Genomic DNA, 21875 nt, shown 5'->3' with positions numbered 1-21875 from the left:
GTGGCATATCCCCAAACACAACGGATAACTTCCTGGTTTGTGCAGGGAACAAAAAGAGCTTGGCACGAAGACATTACCATAAACAGCAGTCTAAATAAACACGTGTTAATTCACCTCATTATTTTAGAACCGAAACTATTTTACACCGTGAAATGTTTTGACAACCTCACTCAATTATGTCGATTTGCGTCACCCTTGGCAGTTTTCGAAGAATAAACCCATATGGACAGCTTTGGGAGTCATGTGCCAAGGCGCCATGGACGTACGCGCATACAGAATTAATACTCTGCTAAGAATACGAATTACGGTGTATTTCACGATCGCACACCAAAGACGGCCATAGAAAAACAGAAAAGAAACCTTGAAGTCAGACACACTCCGAAAAGAGTATTCTGGGCTGTAGAACGCATCACATATGGAAGCTTGTCAACTGTCGACAAATACTAGGTGCTCAGGAGGACTCTATACTAGCTGCTCTGGCTCTTCGGCCGTGCAGAGTGCAGGTATCCGTATCCTGTTTTGGTTCCGTAACATAGTGACAACGCAGAGTTCCGCTAGCGACGCTGTAATATAGATACTTAACAGAGTTAGTAAGTGAGTTCGACCGCCGTCTCGGTCTAGTTGCTGTTCTGTGGCAGTGTACCCCGAATCCAGTTCGTCGTGAGGTGAGGCAGACTCGGGAGATCATTGGCTAACAATCGATGCCCCTGTCCGCCCATCGCCCCATCCCGTTCAACGTTAGCCCAACTACGGAATATGGGCCTGTCCAAGGATCCGTGACACGCCCCTGCTGTGATCCAGCCCCGCCCTAATTCAAGGCGAGGGGTTCTCCCGTGGAAGAACACTAGACACGACCATACTGAGGCCCGTGGAATCGCAATGTTCTCATCAGATCTTTAATCCCAAGGCATGCTTTTTTTTAACTTTGCCGTAGACTGGATCAAGAGAAGGCCTAGGTCAAGTCTCAAGTTCAACCAGTCTTCGTGCTCGCATCCGTCCTGCACTACTAATGTGGTTCAAGTAGCTTGGGACCTTGCCCAGCTCGCTACGACGCTATTAACCACGCCCTAAAACGATCCCACAGCGGGCGTGCCCGCCAAATACCGCCGCTTATTGTAACAGTCTTCCATTCGACCATCTCCAGCTGCCGCCGATCCCGCTTCCAAGCCATCATCCACTAGCATCTGCCAGGTAGTTGCCTCATCTACCGCCCATCTTCCCCCGATGACAGAGAATCCTCCAAACATGGCTAACTAGGGCTTCTTTCTCCCAAGGCAACAAGCCGCAGTGCGATCAGGAACCATGTTCGGACGGTTCCGACAAGTCGAAGCCTCGCCGACACCCCCGCTCGAGTCAGAGTCACGCCGTCGCGATCCCGCTGCCACCACGCGCAGAGACCGGCCCAGGTAGCGACAGCCAAGTCCGACAATGGCTGCTGATCCTCGGCCCAACGGCCGCGAAGATTTCGAGATCGCCATAATCTGCGCCCTGTCCTTAGAGGCGAGCGCCGTCAACTACCTCTTCGATGAGTTTTGGGATCTTGGCGGCGACACCTTTCAGAAGGCGCCTCGCGACGAGAACCACTACACCACCGGCCGCATCGGAAAGTTCAATGTTGTGCTGGTCCAGCTCCCAGGCATGGGAAAGGCGAATGCTGCCACGGCCGCCACCTTTTTGCTCTCGAGCTACATCAACGTCCGGCTGGCTCTTGTTGTCGGTGTATGCGGCGGTGTGCCCGCACTCGGCAAGGATGACGACGAGATGTTGTTGGGTGATGTCGTCATCAGCAATGCCGTCGTACAATACGACTTTGGGCGGCACTACTCGCACCGCTTCTTGCCCAAGAACTCGATAGAAGACCGTCTCAACAAGGCAAATAAAGACGTTTGCGCTTTGCTGCGCTATCTCAACACTGACCACGGGGGGGATCAGATCCAAGAGAAAACTGCGCGCTTCCTTCGAGAGCTCCAGAGCGCACATACCAGCCGGCTCGCCGGACGTTGGGCGAAGCAGCGGGCCAAATACCAGTTCCCAGGCACCGCGCAGGACAGGCTCTTCAAGACCGACTATCGTCACCGCCACTACAGCGAGCCGGGCGATGAGCCATGTGGCTGCAACGACCAATTTGCATGCCGCCAGGCCGTCACGTCGTTTTGCGAAGACATTGGATGCGACGAGGCCTGCCTGGTCGCACCCAGAGACCGGCTTGAGTTCCGGCGGGAGCAGGAGCGCAAGGACTCGGCCGAAGCCCAGGACCCCTGTGTGTATATCGGGGCATTTGCGTCGGGCGACTCGGTCATGAAGTCTGCCGACGAAAGGGATCGGGTTGCTAAAGAACAGAAGGTCATCGCCTTCGAGATGGAAGGTGCAGGTGTGTGGGATGTCATGCCTTGCATCATCATCAAGGGAATCTGCGACTATTCCGATAGCCACAAGAGCAAGAAGTGGCAGAACTTTGCTGCTGCTGCTGCTGCGGCTGCCACAAAAGCCCTGCTGGAGATCCTAGTCCGCAGGGACAGGTTGTTTCGTGTCGACACCACGCCGTGGAATTCCCTCGATCGCATCAACTCGCCGCCGCCAAACCACATTGTTTCCCGCGTTGGCACAGGTTTCCAAGGCTCGGTGCCGTCACAAACGGGAAGTGATTCGGCCCTTGTCGGCACGTTATCCGAGACCCAAAGCCAGGGCCACGAGCAACCCGATATTCCAATTCTACGATCACCCAGTCAGCCAGGCGTTTTAGGCGACCAGCTTGACACGGTTCCAAGTCCTCCACAAGCGATAAGGAGAACACCTGAAAGCAGTCAACAAGAACCGTCAACACTTGAAGAAGCTCTCAAGAGGCTGAGATTGAACGAAACAAAGAATTCCAACTTGATCAACGAGCTTAGCAATTTAAGTGAGAAGACAGAAGATCTTGAGGCCAGGGCCGAGACCTGGTCGGAGAAATCTAAAAATCTTCTTGCCGAGATCGACATCCTCAAGTCCCGATGTAATTCTTTTTCTGCCGCCAATCAGGTGTTTGCAGTCGAGCTCAAGGCCTTGAACAGTGCCAACAGGAACCTGAGCTCTGACAATGAACTACTTGAGAAGAAAGTCAAAGACCTATCAAACCAAGCGGACAAACATTCACACACAAGAAGCGTCGTAACAAGGAAGCTTTCTGAGGCTGAAAAGGAGATGGAAGGGCAAAGTCAACGGATCGTGGAGATGAGGGAAACCATGGAGGAATGGAAAAGAAAGGCAACCGATCAGCAGGTGACCAGAGAAATACTACAAGAGAACAGTACTGTCATGGATGGTTTGTTACAAGAGAAGGATGCAATCGCAGCCGACAATCATGCTCTAAGAGCTGACAACAAAATCCTGGAAGCTCGGGCGCGCGGTTTGGAGACTCACATCGACACCTTGATGTCTGATAGGGTCCGGGCACTGAAAAGACTTCATGATTTTGGAACCAGGATCAACGGCTTCGAACATAAAGTGGCTGACTGGATCAGAACCCATGGCGACAATGCGGACCCAACAGACTTCATGTTCATGCACTTTGAACAGTTCTTTGAGACGGCACGGATCAATTTTATGGCGGCAGAACACTCGTTGGCGAAATTCAGAGAGCAAGAGAGCAATATCGAGTACCTCGTGGGCCAACTGGATACTGCGGACAAAGTCATTCTGTCGACTGTGGCAAAAACGGACCCACAAGCCGGCCCCAATACCCTTCAGAGCCTGGACCTGGGGGCATTGGCTCGTGAAATGGAGGGGATGAGACGGCAACGAAAGATTCTGGAAGAGGGTGTTTCCAAATTATCGAAGAAGTGGAACTTGAAGGAGACCTCCGTTCGCAACCCAGACCCCGTCGACAGCATTTTGGAATTGGCTGAAAAGTTCGCTGCGAACAGCGAGAAGAATTTTGAAGTGGCCGGCAAGTGGAATCAAGCCTACAATACCATCGTTTCACAACTGGACGAGGCAAGGGGAAAGCTGGCCCAGCTGGATGGAGCGTCGGGGTCGCAGTCAAAACAACAACAAAAGAAAGGCCCCGGCAAGGGACCGGATGTGCGAGGGAGAAAGGGGACTTGAGCCGCAGGCGGTGTCCACTGTCCACCCACTGACATCTCCGCATGTCGAGAAGGCATAGTCAGACGTTGCAAGAGATACCTCTCTAGTTGACCCTGTTGGCAAAGTGGAGCGGATATAATGGCCAATACCCCTCAGCTACTACAGAGCGGCCGGAGATGATGATACTATATAAGATGGTTGAACGAGATATGACTGGTTTGGATATATATGGTTTGGGTAATATAGCTCAGTAGGTAGGGCATGATATGAAGTTACGTATTCAAGACTTTATTCTACTAACTAAATATTTATTTAACCCTTACTCTTCTATGTTCAATTTTTCTCCTCTTATAGTTACTTATGAGTTCTCACTCCCAGCGCTCGGTGGCACAAAACTTCATTGTGTGGAGGTTCCCTAACGGTTAACCTCGGTCGCACGGCGAACTTAAAACCTTTAAGAAACCCAGTCTAACTGTCTAACGGCGACTCGTTGGGAAGACACGCTTTTACTTTGATTCGTTTTCTAAATGTAAGGAAAACTCAATAACTATCTAGGTGCCTTGGTTTTATACGAGCTACCCTTGATGGTTATCTATCTACAAAATAGAGGAAGATGATCTCGAGCGGTATTGGATGAACGAATAAAGCGACTGAGTAAAGATTTCAAATATGTGAAGGCGGCACAGGGTGCTAAATCTCGTGAGTTGTTTAATTAGGCAGTAAATCTTCCGTATTGTCCCCATGCCTGCAACCTGGAATGCGATGTTGACTGGAATCCTGCCTGAAGCTGAAGCGATCGCGACCTTTACGTTGACAATTAGTGGGATGACTGTCTATCATGGGCAGCTAAGGTATTATACTTCTTAACGTGAAGAAAACATAATGCTCTCACTAATACACAATATAGGTTCCTCTCCGGGGGCACGTGATTTGTGAAATGAGGTTTATTCATCATAGGGGCTATCTAATCTACGTCAAGGTTACAACCCGCGTCATATTATTTTATTATTCTTCTCTATTTTATACCCGTACCAACGATCACTTTTAATCACTCTAACTATTCTTTAATATCGTCGAATGAGTCTCCAAAGTAATCGTTCAGGAATTACTTCTTATCGTTATCCGTCTTTATTTCCTACTCGTCAATACTATATATACGCCATCTGAGTTCTATTGATTCAATTAGAGCTTATTTATTAATATCTTTGTTAATATTAATATTAACGACGTTTTTTGCCTCGCTGACAAGCTTCTTACCTACCCGATTCCTCTTCTGCAAGGGGCAGGCTAAGGAAATTATTATCGTTCTACGCCCTGGGCGCACCGGCACCGTATATGTCTTCATAATCTAGATTTTGCGGTAAGCTTGTCTGAATCGCGTACGATAGATCGGAACGTACCGGTTATGCCAGTTAGGCTGCATCAAGTATATAGTTATGGTTAATTTAGTAGATTTAGTTAATTTAATAGATTTGGTTAATCTAGTAGACTTGGGTAAGAACTAGAAGGTATGTACAAGACCCTTTCGTCAATTGTAACATTATTCTATTTATTACTTGTACAAGCCGATTGAGTTTAACACCACGGCAAGGCGTATGTCTTCGGTGTACGTGCCATCGAGTAGCAAATCCATGGTTATGCCGAACCTTGACAGCTCCGGCCGGTTCAAAGTTCGGGTGTATGGAGCGGAGCGGCCGGCATGTGATGCGCTAGTTATAGCCGGATCCGAGAACCTTTCGTGTTGGACTTGTGCTTCGTGCTTCCGCCGGGTATTGACTTTTTTTTCGTGACCAACTTTAATCTATATATCGCACAACGAGTTTTCAACACGTCCTTATATACTCAAGCTCTCAACAAGACCACTGAAAGGGAAAATATACCCTAAGCACTTGATGGACCTCTCGGCGAACCCACAGGCATCTCGTAGCTATTTTGCACAGAAGGCAGCTCGGCTCGCATCCCACTCTGTTCCACCGGAAGTTCCTGTGGCGCCAGGGGCTGCTGCCATTTCGCCTCGTTCGCGTAGTAGTACTTGTTTCCCGGTGGCCCCTGTGCGAGCGGGGCGTTCGCCCCCAATCCATCAACGCCCTGTTGCCTGCGTCGCCTTCGCCACAGCAGGAACAGCCCCACGAGACCTGCGATAATAACGACGGGGATCACCACCGCGATCGCAGCAGTAGCTCCGGTTGACAGACCGGAGCTCGACGCCTCAACAAGCGTACCCGCCGCCAGGGCGCCTGCCGTCGTTGTCGTCGATGTCGTCGTTCCAGAGCCTGTATTGGTTAGCGAAGACGACGACAGCGATGACGGTGGCGGTGTGGAGGACGGCGTATCAGTGGACTGGAAAACTATCCGGACACCGAACGCGTTGATGCCGTCCGGACTGGTCATGGCCGAGGGCAGCGTTGAGGTCTTGTCGGCCGCGCTCGACCCGGTATACGAAACTGTCGTGCCGTTGCCACCGGGGGCTATCCAGGTACAAAACAGGCTCGCCCATCTGCCGCCCAGCGTGGAAGGAGTGACGCATGCTAAACTGATATCGCCCCTGAACGGGCAGCACGTCACAGTGGTGATGCTCGCAACCCCCGTCGTGTCATGGCACGCGCTCCCTGCCGCGAGAGTCTAGTGTGAGCACCGGCAGTTTCGAGGCCATGGCAAGCTCGTGGGGTATATAAACGGGGATTAAACGTTCACACATACAATAGCCTTGCGGGCAGTCGATGCCTGGCGAGAAAAACGAAGATTCCTGGCTCTTGAACCCGGACGGAAGACAGCTAGCCTCGTGGTCCATCATGAGGACGTTCCGGTCCTGGGGAAGGTATACGCCGGAACATAGCGGAGGCGGCGTGAAGGTAGTCGTTAAGGGGACAGTGGGGAATGAGGTGATGGTGAACGGCTTCCACGTGCTCGACATGGCTAGCGTCTTGGTGTTCTCCGGCCCAAGGAACCGTAGGATCCGGGATACGACGAGCTAACGTGACTTGCGCCGGTCGCAATTGAGCTAAATGCGGCCGACAACCCCGAACCGGAAGTGTCCTAGAAGTGGCGATACCGACACAGCGCGCGCAGTCGGGCAGGTTGTGGGCCTTGTTCGGCGGCGAGGTAGGGCTTGAATCCGAAGGCGATGAGGATCGAGCGATGGGATGAAAGTCAAGAAACCCGGAGATGCCATCTGACGGGGAAAAAGGGAAAATTTCCTGCGCCTCGCGCATAGTTGAGGCGTGTTGAGAGGAATTTGATCCTAGCTCATTTCATGTTTCGGCTTGGGGGCTATGAGTAACCATTCGCCTGCTCGGACTTGCAAGTAAGTTACAGTACTAGGGGTTTTGAGACGCCGGGACTAGAGCCCGGGGCTGCCCTTACATGAGGGATGTGCATCATACGTAGTAAGAACCGGGAGGTGTCGCTACTCCACGTACGTATTGTGTGTGTTGCAAACTAGCCATGCGTACCAATTCTTGACCAAATCTTGGCTCATGCTGGTTTCGCAGCCCTACGGAGTACAGGGCCTGGTGAAGATAGCGGACTGACCTCGCAGCGCCTACAGTGAAGTAGGCACTAACGTTTTGCTTCAACAGCATAAGCGAATGAACTTGTATCGATTGACAAGGGGTTTTTCTTTCTTTTCCCCGAGAGCATGGAGCAGGTGCCTGGAATTTATTTCCAGCTTTCTCATGATATTGCCTTAAATACAAGGTCGCGAATTACCGAAGGAACGTTTGCGCCCACTCCCAACTCCATCGGATAAGAACCCCGCCTATCAAGATTACGATATCCAGAAGGGTGGGTGGTCAATGGGGCCGTGCGCGTACCCTAGCTGACCCCACCATTTTGGCTGGCGGGGCGGATAATATTTGGACCGCACTCCCACACACCACGGCAAGCCTGTCGAAATTTGCAAATCCGCGCCAAAATCCTCGAGCCTGGATCACGACAACGAAACCACCGATCTTCACCCATCACGACAACCCCCAGCCGCGACAATGGTGAACGTACCCAAGACCCGGAAGACGTTCTGCGCCAGCCGCGAATGCGGCAAGCACCAGCTGCACAAGGTCACCCAGTACAAGGCCGGCAAGGCCTCGTCATTCGCGCAGGGCAAGCGTCGTTACGACCGCAAGCAGTCGGGTTACGGTGGTCAGACCAAGCCCGTTTTCCACAAGAAGGCGAAGACGACCAAGAAGATTGTGCTGCGACTAGTGAGCCAGGCCCTTTTCGAGATGTGAAGTTTGGTGGGGGAAGATTCTAAATGTGTCCCGCATAGGAATGCTCCGCCTGCAAGGCGAAGAAGCAGCTCCCGCTTAAGCGGTGCAAGCACTTCGAACTTGGGTAAGTCCTTGCTGTGAAATGCGCATTTTGCTTCGTCCGAGAATTGCGAAACAACCGCCCCGATCAGTCGAACAGCTTGTCCCCGGACTGCTTCCATTTCGCACCCGCGCGCGGCAACTTCGAATGTCCTCTTGCGCCAGTGCCCCGCGCCGAGTCTACAACCGAGCATCGAATTTGTCAGATGGCTTCCGGATTTCTGGCTTAGCGAATAGAGGGCTGCGGTTCATGCGCCTCGGCGACCGTGGGGGCCCGGCAATACGCGATGGAGGTCAACGATTTGACTGTCAAACCACTCTTGTCTATCACATTGCAGATGCTGTTGCTAGGTCTCTTGGCAAGGTCTCTTGGCATGATCCACTGTTCAGTGTCTAGCAAACGTGGGACTTTGCTCCCTGTTCGCTCAGGCGGAGTTGGTTCGCGGGAGATCGTTGATACCGTCTGTGGAATTCGGCACGCGGCCCACCATGCGATGCGTTTGGCCATTTGGACACGCCCTCTGTTTATGACAGAGTCCTCCTGGGAGCCTTGACACATGGACTTGGACAACAGCCTTTTGCTTCAAACTTTTGACTGGAAACTGATTCTAACAATTTCGAACAGTGGAGACAAGAAGACCAAGGGTGCCGCCCTTGTGTTCTAGACGCTTCTCGGTTGGGGACTTGGACGGTGACGAGTCGAGGATACAGTCTATGGATTGCATAATCTGGCCCTGCATAGGCTTGCCGCCTCATGCTATGGAAGTCAAGGTAGCGACTTCGGTCTTGGCATGGGAAGGTTCGACTTAGAGGGACATGTATCACATGAACATGGATGGTTCGGACATGGAACAACGAGCAAAATACCATTCTTGGGGCGTTTCGTCTGCACTTCTTTCATCTACGGATGCTGCCTCCGATCAGCCCCAGCTCGCAGTGCTCCGGCCATGACGTACTCCCACTACCGCTCCCGAGGCGAAGGCGGCTTCTGCACTAGCACAAATTGCGAGCATTCCATTCATTCGTGACCTCACGTGGGATATACGTTCATGTTTGGTGCCTGTGAAGAAAGATCTGCAACACTTTCCAGACGACTCGTATTTGTCAGCTCAGGTGTGTTGTGGTTGTGGCCACTGCAGTTTTAATAGCGTGAAACCAAAACAGGCCAACCGGTATACATGTTGGGTCAACGATCGCTCCAAAATCTCTGAATCCTCAGTAAGTACGTGTGACGGCCCGCCTTACGAAGGTAGGGAAGTCAAAGGTTGAAGGCAGTAACGAATGTGGATTCAAAGCTAAGGAAGAGAAAGGAATCTATCGCAGGGTCCGCGTAGGGCGCGGAGAAATAGGTGGTGGTGCTGAGCAAGTGAGGCAGGTGCACAGACCACACTCTAACCACACTGCAGCCAATAGAATCAATCCTGTCACATGAGCCCTTTGGCGACCGTGACAGTACGGAACATGGGGCCAAAAGTCTTGGTTAATCTGTTGGGCTAACCTTCCGTAAGGCAGTGTCTAGAAAACCCCCCTACTATAGATACTGTGTAGGCACTCCGCTAAAAAAAAAAAGTGTTAGGATGAAGCCACTAGCCCGTAGCGATCTCAGTGCTAGAATATAGCTGTAAGCCCCTAAAGCTGGAGAGATAATATAGTTCTCACAGCACTGTCCTTTCCAGGCACAGGAAAAAGGCAGGCACAGGAAAGGCAGGCACAGGAGAGTGACGAAGACTTGGCCCCATGTTCCGTCTCCGTACTCCTAATTATGACTGCTTGCTATCCGCAGTTTCTGTTCTCAGGTGACACGACCCCGGGGGTTGAGAACAGGGTGGGTGGCTGGGCCGAGATCCGAATGACTGGACAGATGCGGGGCAGGCGGACGGGTGAGTGGGAAACACCGCGTCCCGGGCCCGTGCTCGTGCGGATACATGCGATTCACTCGACGTTTGACACGCCGTGGTGTTTACACAGCACCAGGACGCCACGAGATGTTGACGTTCTGATAATTACCCTAAGAGCGTTTTCGTCCACCATGTTGGGCATGCCTGGGAGCAGCTGCCTTCCAAAGCGGTTGTGGCGTCGAGAAAGCCTTGCACTACCGAATGTGTGCTACATCATCAGGGATTCCGGCGCCGGGTGACGTTTGCCGAGCACACTGAGGGCGCAGTTGCATTATTTTCGACTTGTCTACGACACTTCGCAACCGGGGTCGTGGCGGTGGTATAGATCTCGTCCCAGCTGCGCAACGGCATTCGTACACTCCACCTCAAACAGTCGCAGCACAGCCTAGGCCCATCAGCCCGGCCAATTAGGACGCGTCAGGGTGATGTGGAGGCGTCGGCTTGGCCCTGTCGGGCCTGTCAAAGCCACCACATCTTCGCTAGCGCTGGATGCTGAGAGGTCGAAATAAAGCCACAAAAACAATGTCGAGTCCGGATTGGCCCTCAGCCGCAGCTGCAAGCCGTCGGCTTTGACTAGCCTCTGGGCGAACTTGGCACGGTCTGTGAAGGGCTGGAACAAGACAAGAGGGGAGAAAAAGGGCAAGCAGTCCGACACCCTGGTGCCCAATATGAGGGCGCCCACCGCCCATGCTTGCTGCAGCCATGGCATGGCGTTCACATGCACCCGCGGTTGTGGTTGTTCCCGATTGAGATCGATGATCTGGTTGTGCTTTTGAGGATTTTTCCCTTCTCTTTAGTGTTGTTGTTGGAGCTGTTGAAGCTGGCGATAGTTTGGACCAAGAGCATGTCCGCGTCGGCAGACCAGCTTGCACGAAGCCCTTCCCCACGCTGACCACCCAAGCGAGCTCTGCGGGAAATCCCGACTGTGTGCCCTCCGACCGCAGGGCCGACCAGCAATGCAGCAACCGCTCATCGACCCGCGGGACGAACGAGCGCGACCTTACGAGTATAGCTACCAGGCGACAGAAGACCATGACGAGGGGCACAACGAGGTAGCCCATGGCTACGACGCCCATGGCTACGACGGGAAGCCAGAGGGCCGGGCAGTTAGACCTGCAAAAATCCCCGACTACAAGCCGACGCCGCTGCGATGGCCCTTCATCCTCACTGTCGTGCTGCTACTCGGCGTCGCCATCGGCCTCCTTGTCTACGCCGATGTGACCATGCCAAACTCGGACACTGATGCCGTCTTTTTGCAAGCACGCATGGCGTACCCTGGCCACAAACCCCGCGATACCGAACTATTCTTGAACGAGTCCAGTAGTTCTTCGGCATTCAGTACCAGCGTCACGGTTCTCAGTGCCGTGCCAGATGGAGACTCGGTTGTGACCGGGCTTGGAGTTGCTGAGAGCCCGTCATTTACAGCTTCCAGTTCCGAGTCCGAGTCACGAAGTTCAAGTAACCCGTCCGCCTCCCCCTCGTCTACGGGAGCCCCTATTTCTGGGGGTTTCATAACTACCGGGACATCAACGGAAACGTCAACCAATTCGACGACGACTCCGACGACGACTCCGTCAACGACTCCGACAACGACTACTCCGTCGACCACCCCGTCGACTACCCCGTCGACTACCCCGTCGACCACCCCGTCGACCACCCCGTCGACTACTCCGTCGACCACTCCGTCGACTACCACGTCGACCACTCCGTCGACCACCACGTCGACCACCCCGTCGACTACCACGTCGACCACCCCGTCGACAGCTCCGTCGACAACCCCAACCACGACGGTGTCGACGACCTCGGTGACTTCCTCAAGTACCACAAGCACGTCTATCACGTCCACCGTACCAAGCCACTCAGTCACTGACCTCGATGGGGGTATGACATTCGACAATGTTGCCACCAACTCCTCTTCGTCGACTGTCCCAACCAGCTTGACGGCTACGCTCCCCACTGGCGCAAGGCTCGTTCCCATCTCGTCGTCTGTCTCTTATTTTACCTCGTATAGCACCATCTCCGAGTCGACTATTACCTTGACTACCACGACAACGACTGTCATCACTTTCACTTCCACAGCCTTATCGACGGGGTTCACGACCATCACGTCGACCGGCACATCTACCGTCCCGACCACGTTCCATTCGATGTATTCTATCAGCGGTACTCTGTACTCGACCGCCGTCTCGACTGGTGTAGTTGGCGCCCCCTTCACTGAGACCGTCACCCTTGCCGTAACATCTACTGGAGAAGCTGTGGGGTCAGTCACCGAGACCTTGGCAACTACGGTAGAAAGCACTATTGCCGGAACTGTCATCCCCCAAGTCGGCTCGGTTACCATTACCTACTACGCTACCGTCTACCCCGATCCCGTCCAGGCCACAGTGCAACCTGGGACGCAGCAGCAAAACCCTCCAGACCCTGTCAAGGTGCCAGTTACCAACGTGCAGATTGTCGAAGGGACGACTGTTGCCGTTGTCCAGACGCAACCTCCGGTTGTTGTTGCGGTTCCAATTGACCAGGTCAATACCCAGGTCTACACGCCACCTGCCCAAACGGGTGTGCAGCGGGTTGGAGGACAAGTAGTGACGTCGGTCCTGGTAATCACACCATCACCCGGCGTCTCCGTGGACGTTGTCTCCACCGTCGGCGGCACGCCAGTCACCATCATTAACAGACCAGATCCCATCACGAGGGAGACTGTGATCAACGGCGTCGTACGTACTATGGTAGAGACCCCACCTCCTCAGACCGTGGTCTCGATGGAGGGCGGCACCCTCACGACTGTGGGAGTTATCGTGGCCCCTGGGGCGCCTGGCCAGCCTGTCACCCACACTGTCGTATCGAACGTGGGAGGTACCCCTGTCACCCAAGTTGTGACGACAACGCCTGCTGGGCCGCCATACCAGCCGATAACCTACACCGCTGTTAGAAATGTCGATGGCACACTTGTTACCGAGGTTCTCGTCACAACGCCGACTGGCTCTCCTGCGGCGCCTTTCACATACACGTCTGTCAGCATGGTGGGAGGCACGCCAGTCACCCAGGTTATCGTCACCACACCGACAGGGGCGCCATTTTTGCCCGTGTCCTACACCATCACCACCAATATCGGCGGAACACCCACCGTAATCACCATTACGCCGTCCCCAACCACCTTTGTGACCACCATCAACGGAACTCCCATCACCACAGTTACCACCCCGCCTGTGACGAGCTACACGACTACGGTCGGGGGCACGCTCACCACCGAGACTATTGTCACGACTCCCACGGGCACGGCACCCCTCACGCTGACATTTATCTCCACATCTGGAGGGACCCTCAGCACCTACACCAGTACATTCTCGCCCACGACCTTTGTAACCACCATATCGGGGAAGCTGACAACCATCACCTCGACGCCGTCACTTACCACCAGCTTCTCAACCAGGACAAAGTCAACACAAACGTTCATGTCGACATCCACGGGCACGCCGACGTCAACCACGGGGGGCAGCGCCAAGACCCCAGAGGTGGTGGTTGTTGGAACCAAGGAGTTCAAGTGGTCCAACGGCGACATCTTCAAGGGAACATTCCTGCCGCCGCTGCTAGGAGTGGGGCTGGTGATTCCTCTGCGCATCATCGATCTGAACGTAAAACTCTACCAACCCTTCCAGTCGCTGGCCAAGCCGGGTGGCGGGACTGGCGCCGAGACGCTGACGAGGCAATACACGGGGCTGATGGCATTTGTGACGCCCATGATCACGCTTCTTCAAGGACACCCTGTGCCCTTCATCAGCACAATCATGGTGGGTTGTGCGTCTTTCATGGTGCCGCTAGCTACCGAGGCGATCGGACTGAAGCTCCATGGCGTATGCAACGTCAATACTGCCAGCAGCACATGTGGGCCAGAGCTGGGCGTCAGCCCGGAGCCCACGCACGCCCTCATAGGTCTGATCGCTGCGGTCATGCTCATGCTCATGGTTGTGCTCTTCTTCATGGTCCGCTGGCCCTCGGGCGTGCACGCCAACCCATGGAACATAGCGGGTATCGCTTCGCTAGCTGGCAACACGCATGTGCGCATCCGCCAGAACAGCGAGCGCGCCATGCGCCGCGCCCTTGCCCAGAAGCAGTACGGGCTAGGCTACTTTACCAACGCCCTTGGCCGCGAGGAATACGGCATCGTTCTGACCGACGAGTCAGGCCGCGGCCTGCAGGACGACGCCAACAGCGGCTCTGAGAGCGACGCAGACATGTTTGACGCGGGCGCCGCCGGCGCGCAGGGCGGCAGTGGCAACTCTCTACCCCTGATGCCGCTGCGCTACCCTTGGCGCATCGCTCTCATCCTCCTCCAGGTCGGTCTGCTCGTGTTCGTCGTTTATTACTACGTGTACTATCGCCGCGGCACCCACGACGGTGATCGAATATTCAACGACGGCGGGCAGCTGTGGAGGTTCTTAAACCACTACACATTTGGCGTGCGCTTTGTGTCGGCCATCATTGGTGTCATTGTTGCCTTTTGCTGGCAGTCCTTTTTTCTGAGTGAGCCGGTCCTCCCATTCCTCCCCATCGACCTAAATAAATGTGGTGACCCCTCAGCTAACATGTCGCAACAAAGGCGTGAGCATCATGACACCTTACCAGCTCATGGCACAGCGCACGCAGCCGGCATCGCGCTCCATCCTGTTCTCGCCGTCGACCAACCCGTTCTCGGGCATCGGCGTTGCCGTCAAGCAGCGGCATGCCTTCCTATTCGCGACGTCGCTAGCGGCGATCCTGTCCGAGTTCTTCCCCGTGCTGCTGGCCAACGTGCCCTTCAACCTGACGCAGACGAGCACGGTGGCGACTGTGTGCAACATGACGAGCGCCGTGTTTCTACTGCTGTTGACGGGGGTGCTGGTGGCGTCCTTCTGGGTGCGGTGGCCGCCCATGCCCGTCGATCCCCGTTGCATCGCCGGCGCAATGTACTACATATCACAGAGCCACATGCTGAACGACCTCGATGGGGTGTCGCAGCTCGGCCCCCGCGACCGCGAGCGCCGTGTTCGCGAGGCAGGCCATGGCTACGGCCAACGGAGGTACTTCTACGGCGTCCTCATCGGCGGGTCCTGGCGGAGGCTGGGCGTCGACTGTGACATGGGCGGCCCTGCCCCGGAAACCGACCCGAACCACCACCACCAAGAGTTCGCGACCGAGTACAGGGGGGCCAGGGTAGACGAACCCCCAGCGATTTTTGAGCCAGACCAGAGGAGTTTGTTGGGCAGAGGCGGCTAGTTGCCCAACTGGCAGGGCTGTGATCTACTGCGCGTAGGGTCTGGATTAGGCTCTGTTGCATCGGCTATAGAGCGTGCTATTTTAACCATTTTCGCTGTTTTATACTTTGCCGCTCTCGATCTTCCATAGCTGGCGTTTGCGAAAATTTGGGCAGGGTGGGTGTTTGGTATTGGGTTGCTTTGGGGTTCTGGCAGGGTTTTTTTTGTTCGTTGCTGTTTGATGACAAGCAACAATTTCGTTTCCAGCGGAATCAATACACAATTATTAGAGACAAATAGATTTGACGCTGGAGAGAGGAATCATAATAGTTGACGAGTCTATCCGTACTGCTGAAGTGCATGTTGACCGCTTTGGTCCATTTTCAACCAACCTTATCGTGAGCCCACAAGTCTCGCATCTTTTTCTCGAGTGTCAGCTACATGTTGAACGATTTCCAGACTTGTCGTCTGTGTGGAAATTGAACTGAAGACTACCTACCTGAGCATTGAGGTATGCAGTTTCGGGAGCAAATAATGAAATGGGAACTTGGAGTAATTACTCCATGACGCGACAAAGTCTCTCTCACATTGTGTAATGTCGGTGGCCGTCTCAGAGAGAACGACACGCTTTCTTCTTTTTTCGACTTTGTCGCCACCCCCAAAAAGGAGCTGCGTCCGAAGCGTGCTCTGGATACAAGCCGGGAGACGTGTCAGACGGCTTTTGCTGAGATGCACGCCGCTGTGGCTGCGCTAGAAGGCACGCCGTTTGGCGCGCATTTGGTCTGAGTGGTGCGTTGCCTATCCGTGTTCTTGTTCTTCCTATTTCCCGTCGTCTGACTGGCTCGGCAGTCAGGATTTCTGGCACGGAACTTTGCCAATTAATCCTCTTCCTCTAATATCATACCGACTGGAAAGCTGCTGAAAGTACTAGTTCTAATACGAACCCGAGAGGTTGGTGCTTGGGGCCCCGTCTCCTGTCGGCGTTTCCGACGAGCTGCGCTCCATCCTAGGGCTGGCCACCGCCGGCGTGCACCTGAACATTTGCACGGCCAACAAGCACGGCGATATCAAGGCCTGGGTGGCTCGGCGGGGGTTTGAGTTGATGGGTCTGGAGGAGGCGCGGCGCGCTTTGCTTGGGAGAGAATTCAAGCCCAACTGCGGGCTCGTCATGTTTGACTACTTGATGCGCAAGGTGGCCATTGCCGCTGACCACCCGCAGTACGAGGCCATCGTGAAAGGCCTGCATCGCCACCTGCTGTTTTCCTGGGAACGAAGCCAGAGCAATGAGTCACGACTTAGATCGTGATGACAGAGTACAACTGATGATTAGCCAAGTTTCGAGTACTGATTTCGACAAACAAGATCAAGCAGCGATGCTGATGATCGGTATTTTTATCAAGGTGATAAAAGATAAATGCTTGTGAGTTGCCGTTTTCTTCAGTTTCAGACTGTTTCATATGCGCAGTTCGAGCTTGAATTTGTTTGTTGACTTCAGATTAGTCTTTAATAACTCGGAGAATGCTATCTCGAGCGCAGAAAAGCGGTGGAGCTTGGTGTAACTATTGGAAATCGAGGAAGCAGCGACTTTGGCACGATTATTTGTTCTAGGTCCATTTGGAACTGTTTTGTATTGCATTTTGAAACAGACAATCTCGTGAACAATTCTAATGTTGTTTTGTTCTGTCAATCCCGACACTCGAGCTGAGGTTGTTTCGGTCAGTCAGTCACTTGCGAGACTTGAAACCCGCGTCATCGGTGGCGAATCGGAAAAGCGACAGGGGCCGTCGGCAGGCACACGCCAGCCACTCAACCCCCCTGCCTCACTGCCGAGCCCAAACACCTCTCCAAGCGATGACCGATGACGTACACAGCCCATTTCGCGCGATTAGCCATCGATTGGCTGGGTGCCCATTTTCACGCACGAATCCGGTGACTGGCGAACCGCGCGTGCATCCTAGGACCGGAGTGTCGACAGCCCATGGCCCGAAGCGGCCCAGGGCTGTCCCATGCGGCAATAGCGCGCCTAGATATCGAAAAGACCCTGATTTTTCGCCAGCAGCGTCTTGGCGGGATGATATTTATCTGGCATGGGAACGGGAGATTGTCTCGCTTGGCTAGCCTGAGTGACACCCCCGACATGAGGGCCGCATTTCTCGACTTTCATTGTGATAATTGTTTGCTGCGTTCCTATCCAAGACACCCAAAACATATATATTTGTTTACTCTTTTTTTTTCTTTTTTCGATTGGCGATTGTCACCTTACCGAGCTGGCCCTCGATACCCACAATGAAGCAATTATCAGTCGCGATACCCATCGTCACGTCCATCGCCGCGTTTGTGCTGGTGTTGATCGCCCTCTTGGCGGGCTCCAACCAGGGCAGCCTGGAGGACTATGACATTATCTCGGTAAGTTCATCCCGCATTTTGACCTGACCCCCAGCGACCGATCTAACACGGCTCAGTTCAACACCTCGGCGCTGGGCGAGAACCTCATCATGAATGCCGCCAACGACGACGACCCCAAGCCGACGCAGACGTCTGACCTCTGCAGCCACGTCGGAGGCTTTCTGGGCAAGGCGTGCGCCACGGCTACCGCCGTCGCCGGCAGCATCGAGAGCGACATCGTCGCGCTGGGCAACGACATTGCCAACGACATCGCCGACCACCTGGCCGAGGAGCTGGGCATCCACCAGTTCTACTCGGTCCACGCCCTGACCATCTGCGAGGGCTACTACTCGCCCAACGCCACCGCCGTGGGCGCAACCCGCAACGTCACGTCCTGCTACAAGGCGCTGGACCAAGGTGCGTCTTCCAGTCTCGGTGTCCTGTCTCGTGCTAACCCCTGTCCTCTCAGGATACAATGTCTCGGCCATCTTCGACCACCAGCTGCAGGTCGGCCCGCTGGAGCTCAACCTGCTCGACCTGGGCTTCACTCGGGACCTGCAGGACGTCTTCGACGCGTTCAAGGACATGACCAAGGCTTTCGTCATCATCTTGAGCCTGGGCGTGGGGTTGACGGGGCTCTCCATGCTGGCGTCGGTGGGCGGGCTGTTTCGGCACGAGAAGCGCGGGCTGCTGCTGGCAAACATTGTGTTGGCGGGGTTGGCCGCAGGCCTGCTGACCATCAGCTCCGCCGTCGTCACCGTCGCCGCGAGTAAGGCGGCCTCCAAGGCCAACGAGCACGGCAACGACATTGGCATCAGCGCCACCGCCGGCTCCAAATACACGGCCATTATCTGGGCCGCCGTCGGGCTCATGTTTGTCACGTTGGGCTACTGGGTGTGGCAGCTCGTGCGCTTCCGCAGCGGCAAGACGAGCAATCACCACAAGCGCTTCTCGCGCGAGACCGAGGCCAAGCCCGAGATGGCCCCGTCGAACCTGCACGCGATCAGCTTCTCAAGGTTGAGGGGAAGGCGCTGAACGGTGGTCGGGAATGTTGTTTATTAGTGTTTCTTTGTTTGCGTTGCTTTGTTTGCGTTGCTTTGCGTTGCTTTGCGTTCTTTGCTTTGCGTTGCTTTTGGATTGGCTGCGGATTTCGCAACACAGTTGGATATCCAGGCCATGAATTTCTTTGAACGTTGGATACCTCTGCTTGACAGATTGCGTTGCCTTTCCTTGCTGCTCTCCATTGTCAATTAGACCGCGTTAGACTGACGGCCTTGCCGACGCCTTGGAGGTATAAAGCGAATAGACTGCGGTCAACGTTTCGTACCCAAGTTCCACATGCTGCAGTGACACGTTGCGCCTAGTCAAGCCAATGGAGTAGACGGAAAATTCCACTACAGAGGCTGACTGGTCTGGCTCAGTTACAAGGCGGACCGATTGCTCGTAGGATCGGTACGCACTACCAAACATTAAAGTGGGCTCCGGTGACCGCTCAACTCAGCCCTCGGCTGGCCCGTCTGCAGTTACCCATAGCCGCAGCGAATGAAAGCAGCATAGAGGCTAAGCGAGACCTGCTGTGATGCAGTTTGTGGGCCATAGCCAGTTTTTCTTGCCAGAGATCCACACGAGTCGCCGTCTAATAACGAGAAATGGAGGCCGCTGATCTCACCGGGGCTAAGTTGCCTCATCGGTTGTTTCTTTGGAGTTCACAAAGTGGATCGCGAGACTCTGTAAACGAGATATAAAGAGCGCGTTTTTTCACCTTCCGAGATGGATTAAAATTATCACAATCGACATCAACTCATCCCTCAACTCCCCAAAACCATCTCTAACTATTTCTAGCTCGATTCAAATCATTGTCTTTGACCTCATTCACGCCCCAATACTTCAACAAATCACCCCTAAACTACCGCCCACAATGGTCAACATCGCCATCCTCGTCCCCGCGCTCGCGCTCGCGTTCTCCGGGCTCGCAGATGCCAGGGACTGCACCAAAGGCCTGCGGTACTGCGGGTACAACCTGCTCAAGATTGGTGCGCCTCAATGAGAACAAAAATAAAAATAAAACAAAGAGCTAACAATAACTAGGGAACTACAAGGACACGATCCGCCACGAGCTGCAGCGGACGGGCCACTGGTCGTGGGATGCCAAGAAGGAGAGGATCCTGACCGACAACTCGCGCTTCGTGTGCGGCGACGCCGGCGCCATCAACTACGTTGACTTTTGCTCGGGCGGGTGTGCCGACGGCGGGTCGGGCAAGAACGATTTCTGCTAGCCGGCCGGGATTTGCTCAGTTTTCTTGGATGTCCTACCCATGGAATGGTTCAGAGCGGGCAATGCTGGCTGGGGAATTTAAAATGCATCTGATGGAGCGCGTTATTTGGCGAAAAAGGGGTTCATTGATTTGGTTGGCTGAATTACACCTGCTTATTGTCTTGCTTGACTGGTGCAATGATGCCACTTGACGCTCATCGGTGGCTTTACATGCGGTGACGAGGCGAGGAAACTTCCCGTTCACGTCTCCTCTCCTCTCCCTGGTTCAGAAACCCCCCCCCCTTGATCCAACATGACACTCCACCCAACCCACCATCTCACCCAGCCCTCCTCACAATCCCCCACGACCAATGGTTCTCCGGATCAGCAGCCAGGGCGCGCATGGCGACAGCGTCCTTATTAGCGGGGCCATACTCGCGGAGCATAGCGACCTCGGCATCAGCAGCATACTTTTTCGCGTTGTCGGCGTCCTCGAACATGGAATAGACGAGCGCGGCGCGCGTGTAGGCGTGGCCGAGGTACGCGTGCAGGCGTTCTTGTTCGTACAGGGCCACCAGCCGGGCGCCCATGGCCGGCTCCAGCTCGACCAGCCCGCCGACCGTCGTCACTTTGTCTTCGAGCTCCTCGCTCAGCCAGTCCATAGCCTGCAGCCGCAGGTCTGACTCGAGCACCTCGCGCGGCGGTAGTGAGCATTGTTTGCACGTGCACTCGAAGCCCCTGCACCGAGTTTTCTAATTAGCCAGGACACAATCTTTGCGAGGGAGGCGACTTACCAGTCGCTGAGCCGCTTCTGCCGCTCCGCGCGCTGCAGCGTGGCGTCGACGTAGCTGATGGTCAGCTCGTCGCCGGCGGCAATGTCCTGCACCGCCACGGTCGTGTGCGTGAGGTTGGTGATGCGGTAGTGCGTGCTGCCAGCCAGGGTCACACCTGTCAGCATCGAGGAGAGGGGGTGGTTACCACGAACACACTCACTTTGGGCGGCAGTCGTGGTTGAAAAAGTGCACGTCGTTGAAGCAGCCGAGGTGGGCAGCCGTCTTGTCGTCGCGGTTCGTCGGCGCGGCAGCACTACCATTGACAAAGACAAGACGAAAAGAGTTGCGGTCGATCTTGGTATACACGTCGGCACCGATCTGGGTCAGGAACGCAGCGCGGCGCGGGGCCGGCAGCTTGTCCACGGCGCGCTGGTACAGGTCGTTGCGCAGGTTCGGCGGCAGGCGGAAGTGCGCCGCATCCTGCGCGACTAGCGTCGCCGTGCGCTGCATGATGATGTCGCCCTTGCGGATCGCCCGTGTCGCTACCAGCCCCGTGCCCTTGCCGGGGATGGGCGTCGGCTCGAATGGGAGTGGTGACGAGGCGTCGGCGTCGTCGGCTACCTGCGGGTACGACGTGGCCAGCTGCGCGTGCGCCAGCGTTGTCACCAGCGCGATGCCGCCGTTGAGCTCGGGGTTCCAGAACACGCACCACTCCCGGATGCAGTCGCTCGGGCCTTCCCATCCGGGAGGGAGTAGCGGGTTGCGATCTTCGCCTTCTACCCGGCCATCGCCCTCGGGCCGGTGAGCAGACAGCCGCGGTGCCGCGCATGTGGCGTCATTATCGAGCAGCGTACTCAGTGGACATTCCGCTGCGGCGTCGGACCGAGGATGAAATTCTGCCGCCACCAGAGAATCAACAACAAGCGCGCAGAGGGAGAGAACAAAGTGGCGCATGGTGTATGGTC

At 54.9% G+C, this 21875-nt stretch overlaps 8 protein-coding genes across 8 annotated transcripts; 5 read left to right on the top strand and 3 right to left on the bottom strand.

Moving 5' to 3' along the window:
- Positions 1-1171: 1171 nt before the first annotated feature.
- On the top strand, positions 1172-4348 carry B0T26DRAFT_689621 (uncharacterized protein). Its single transcript, XM_060441044.1, has 2 exons — positions 1172-1199; positions 1280-4348. Exon 2 carries the CDS (start codon positions 1429-1431, stop codon positions 4081-4083), a length of 2655 nt encoding a protein of 884 aa, XP_060303652.1. The 5' UTR covers positions 1172-1199; positions 1280-1428; the 3' UTR covers positions 4084-4348.
- Positions 4349-5943: 1595 nt separating this feature from the next.
- Positions 5944-6976, bottom strand: B0T26DRAFT_671015 (uncharacterized protein; the record flags this gene model as incomplete). The annotated part of the gene is made up of 2 exons (XM_060439263.1): positions 5944-6671; positions 6763-6976. The coding sequence occupies 2 exons, from the start codon at positions 6974-6976 to the stop codon at positions 5944-5946; spliced, it is 942 nt and encodes a 313-aa protein (XP_060303651.1).
- Positions 6977-8045: 1069 nt separating this feature from the next.
- Positions 8046-9031, top strand: B0T26DRAFT_633046 (zinc-binding ribosomal protein; the record flags this gene model as incomplete). The annotated part of the gene is made up of 3 exons (XM_060436505.1): positions 8046-8261; positions 8327-8391; positions 8992-9031. 3 exons carry the CDS (start codon positions 8046-8048, stop codon positions 9029-9031), a joined length of 321 nt encoding a protein of 106 aa, XP_060303650.1.
- A 1550-nt stretch (positions 9032-10581) lies between these two features.
- On the bottom strand, positions 10582-11097 carry B0T26DRAFT_81322 (uncharacterized protein). The gene has a single exon (XM_060447328.1). The coding sequence runs from the start codon at positions 10971-10973 to the stop codon at positions 10659-10661; it is 315 nt and encodes a 104-aa protein (XP_060303649.1). The 5' UTR covers positions 10974-11097; the 3' UTR covers positions 10582-10658.
- Positions 11098-15836, top strand: B0T26DRAFT_81323 (uncharacterized protein). Its single transcript, XM_060447329.1, has 2 exons — positions 11098-14788; positions 14865-15836. Exons 1-2 carry the CDS (start codon positions 11221-11223, stop codon positions 15518-15520), a joined length of 4224 nt encoding a protein of 1407 aa, XP_060303648.1. The 5' UTR covers positions 11098-11220; the 3' UTR covers positions 15521-15836.
- A 1948-nt stretch (positions 15837-17784) lies between these two features.
- Positions 17785-18918, top strand: B0T26DRAFT_634314 (actin cortical patch SUR7/pH-response regulator pali; the record flags this gene model as incomplete). The annotated part of the gene is made up of 3 exons (XM_060436617.1): positions 17785-17904; positions 17985-18300; positions 18353-18918. 3 exons carry the CDS (start codon positions 17785-17787, stop codon positions 18916-18918), a joined length of 1002 nt encoding a protein of 333 aa, XP_060303647.1.
- Positions 18919-19690: 772 nt separating this feature from the next.
- Positions 19691-20251, top strand: B0T26DRAFT_867744 (uncharacterized protein). The gene is made up of 2 exons (XM_060447846.1): positions 19691-19916; positions 19972-20251. Exons 1-2 carry the CDS (start codon positions 19802-19804, stop codon positions 20157-20159), a joined length of 303 nt encoding a protein of 100 aa, XP_060303646.1. The 5' UTR covers positions 19691-19801; the 3' UTR covers positions 20160-20251.
- Positions 20252-20475: 224 nt separating this feature from the next.
- Positions 20476-21864, bottom strand: B0T26DRAFT_737317 (uncharacterized protein; the record flags this gene model as incomplete). The annotated part of the gene is made up of 3 exons (XM_060443431.1): positions 20476-20875; positions 20932-21066; positions 21131-21864. The coding sequence occupies 3 exons, from the start codon at positions 21862-21864 to the stop codon at positions 20476-20478; spliced, it is 1269 nt and encodes a 422-aa protein (XP_060303645.1).
- Positions 21865-21875: the final 11 nt, after the last annotated feature.

Source organism: Lasiosphaeria miniovina, assembly GCF_030549165.1.
Source record: "Lasiosphaeria miniovina strain SMH2392-1A chromosome Unknown B0T26scaffold_1, whole genome shotgun sequence".
NCBI lineage: Eukaryota > Fungi > Ascomycota > Sordariomycetes > Sordariales > Lasiosphaeriaceae > Lasiosphaeria > Lasiosphaeria miniovina.
Note: the sequence above shows the minus strand (reverse complement) of the source record. Positions and strands in the feature narration are given on the sequence as shown.

Coding starts and splice junctions, on each gene's coding strand:
- B0T26DRAFT_689621 (XM_060441044.1), top strand. CDS start 1,429: ATGGCTGCTGATCCTCGGCCCAACGGCCGCGAAGATTTCGAGATCGCC.
- B0T26DRAFT_81322 (XM_060447328.1), bottom strand. CDS start 10,973: ATGCCATGGCTGCAGCAAGCATGGGCGGTGGGCGCCCTCATATTGGGC.
- B0T26DRAFT_81323 (XM_060447329.1), top strand. CDS start 11,221: ATGCAGCAACCGCTCATCGACCCGCGGGACGAACGAGCGCGACCTTAC. Junction 14,789..14,864: donor CTGGCAGTCCTTTTTTCTGA/GTGAGCCGGTCC, acceptor GTCGCAACAAAG/GCGTGAGCATCATGACACCT.
- B0T26DRAFT_867744 (XM_060447846.1), top strand. CDS start 19,802: ATGGTCAACATCGCCATCCTCGTCCCCGCGCTCGCGCTCGCGTTCTCC. Junction 19,917..19,971: donor GTACAACCTGCTCAAGATTG/GTGCGCCTCAAT, acceptor AACAATAACTAG/GGAACTACAAGGACACGATC.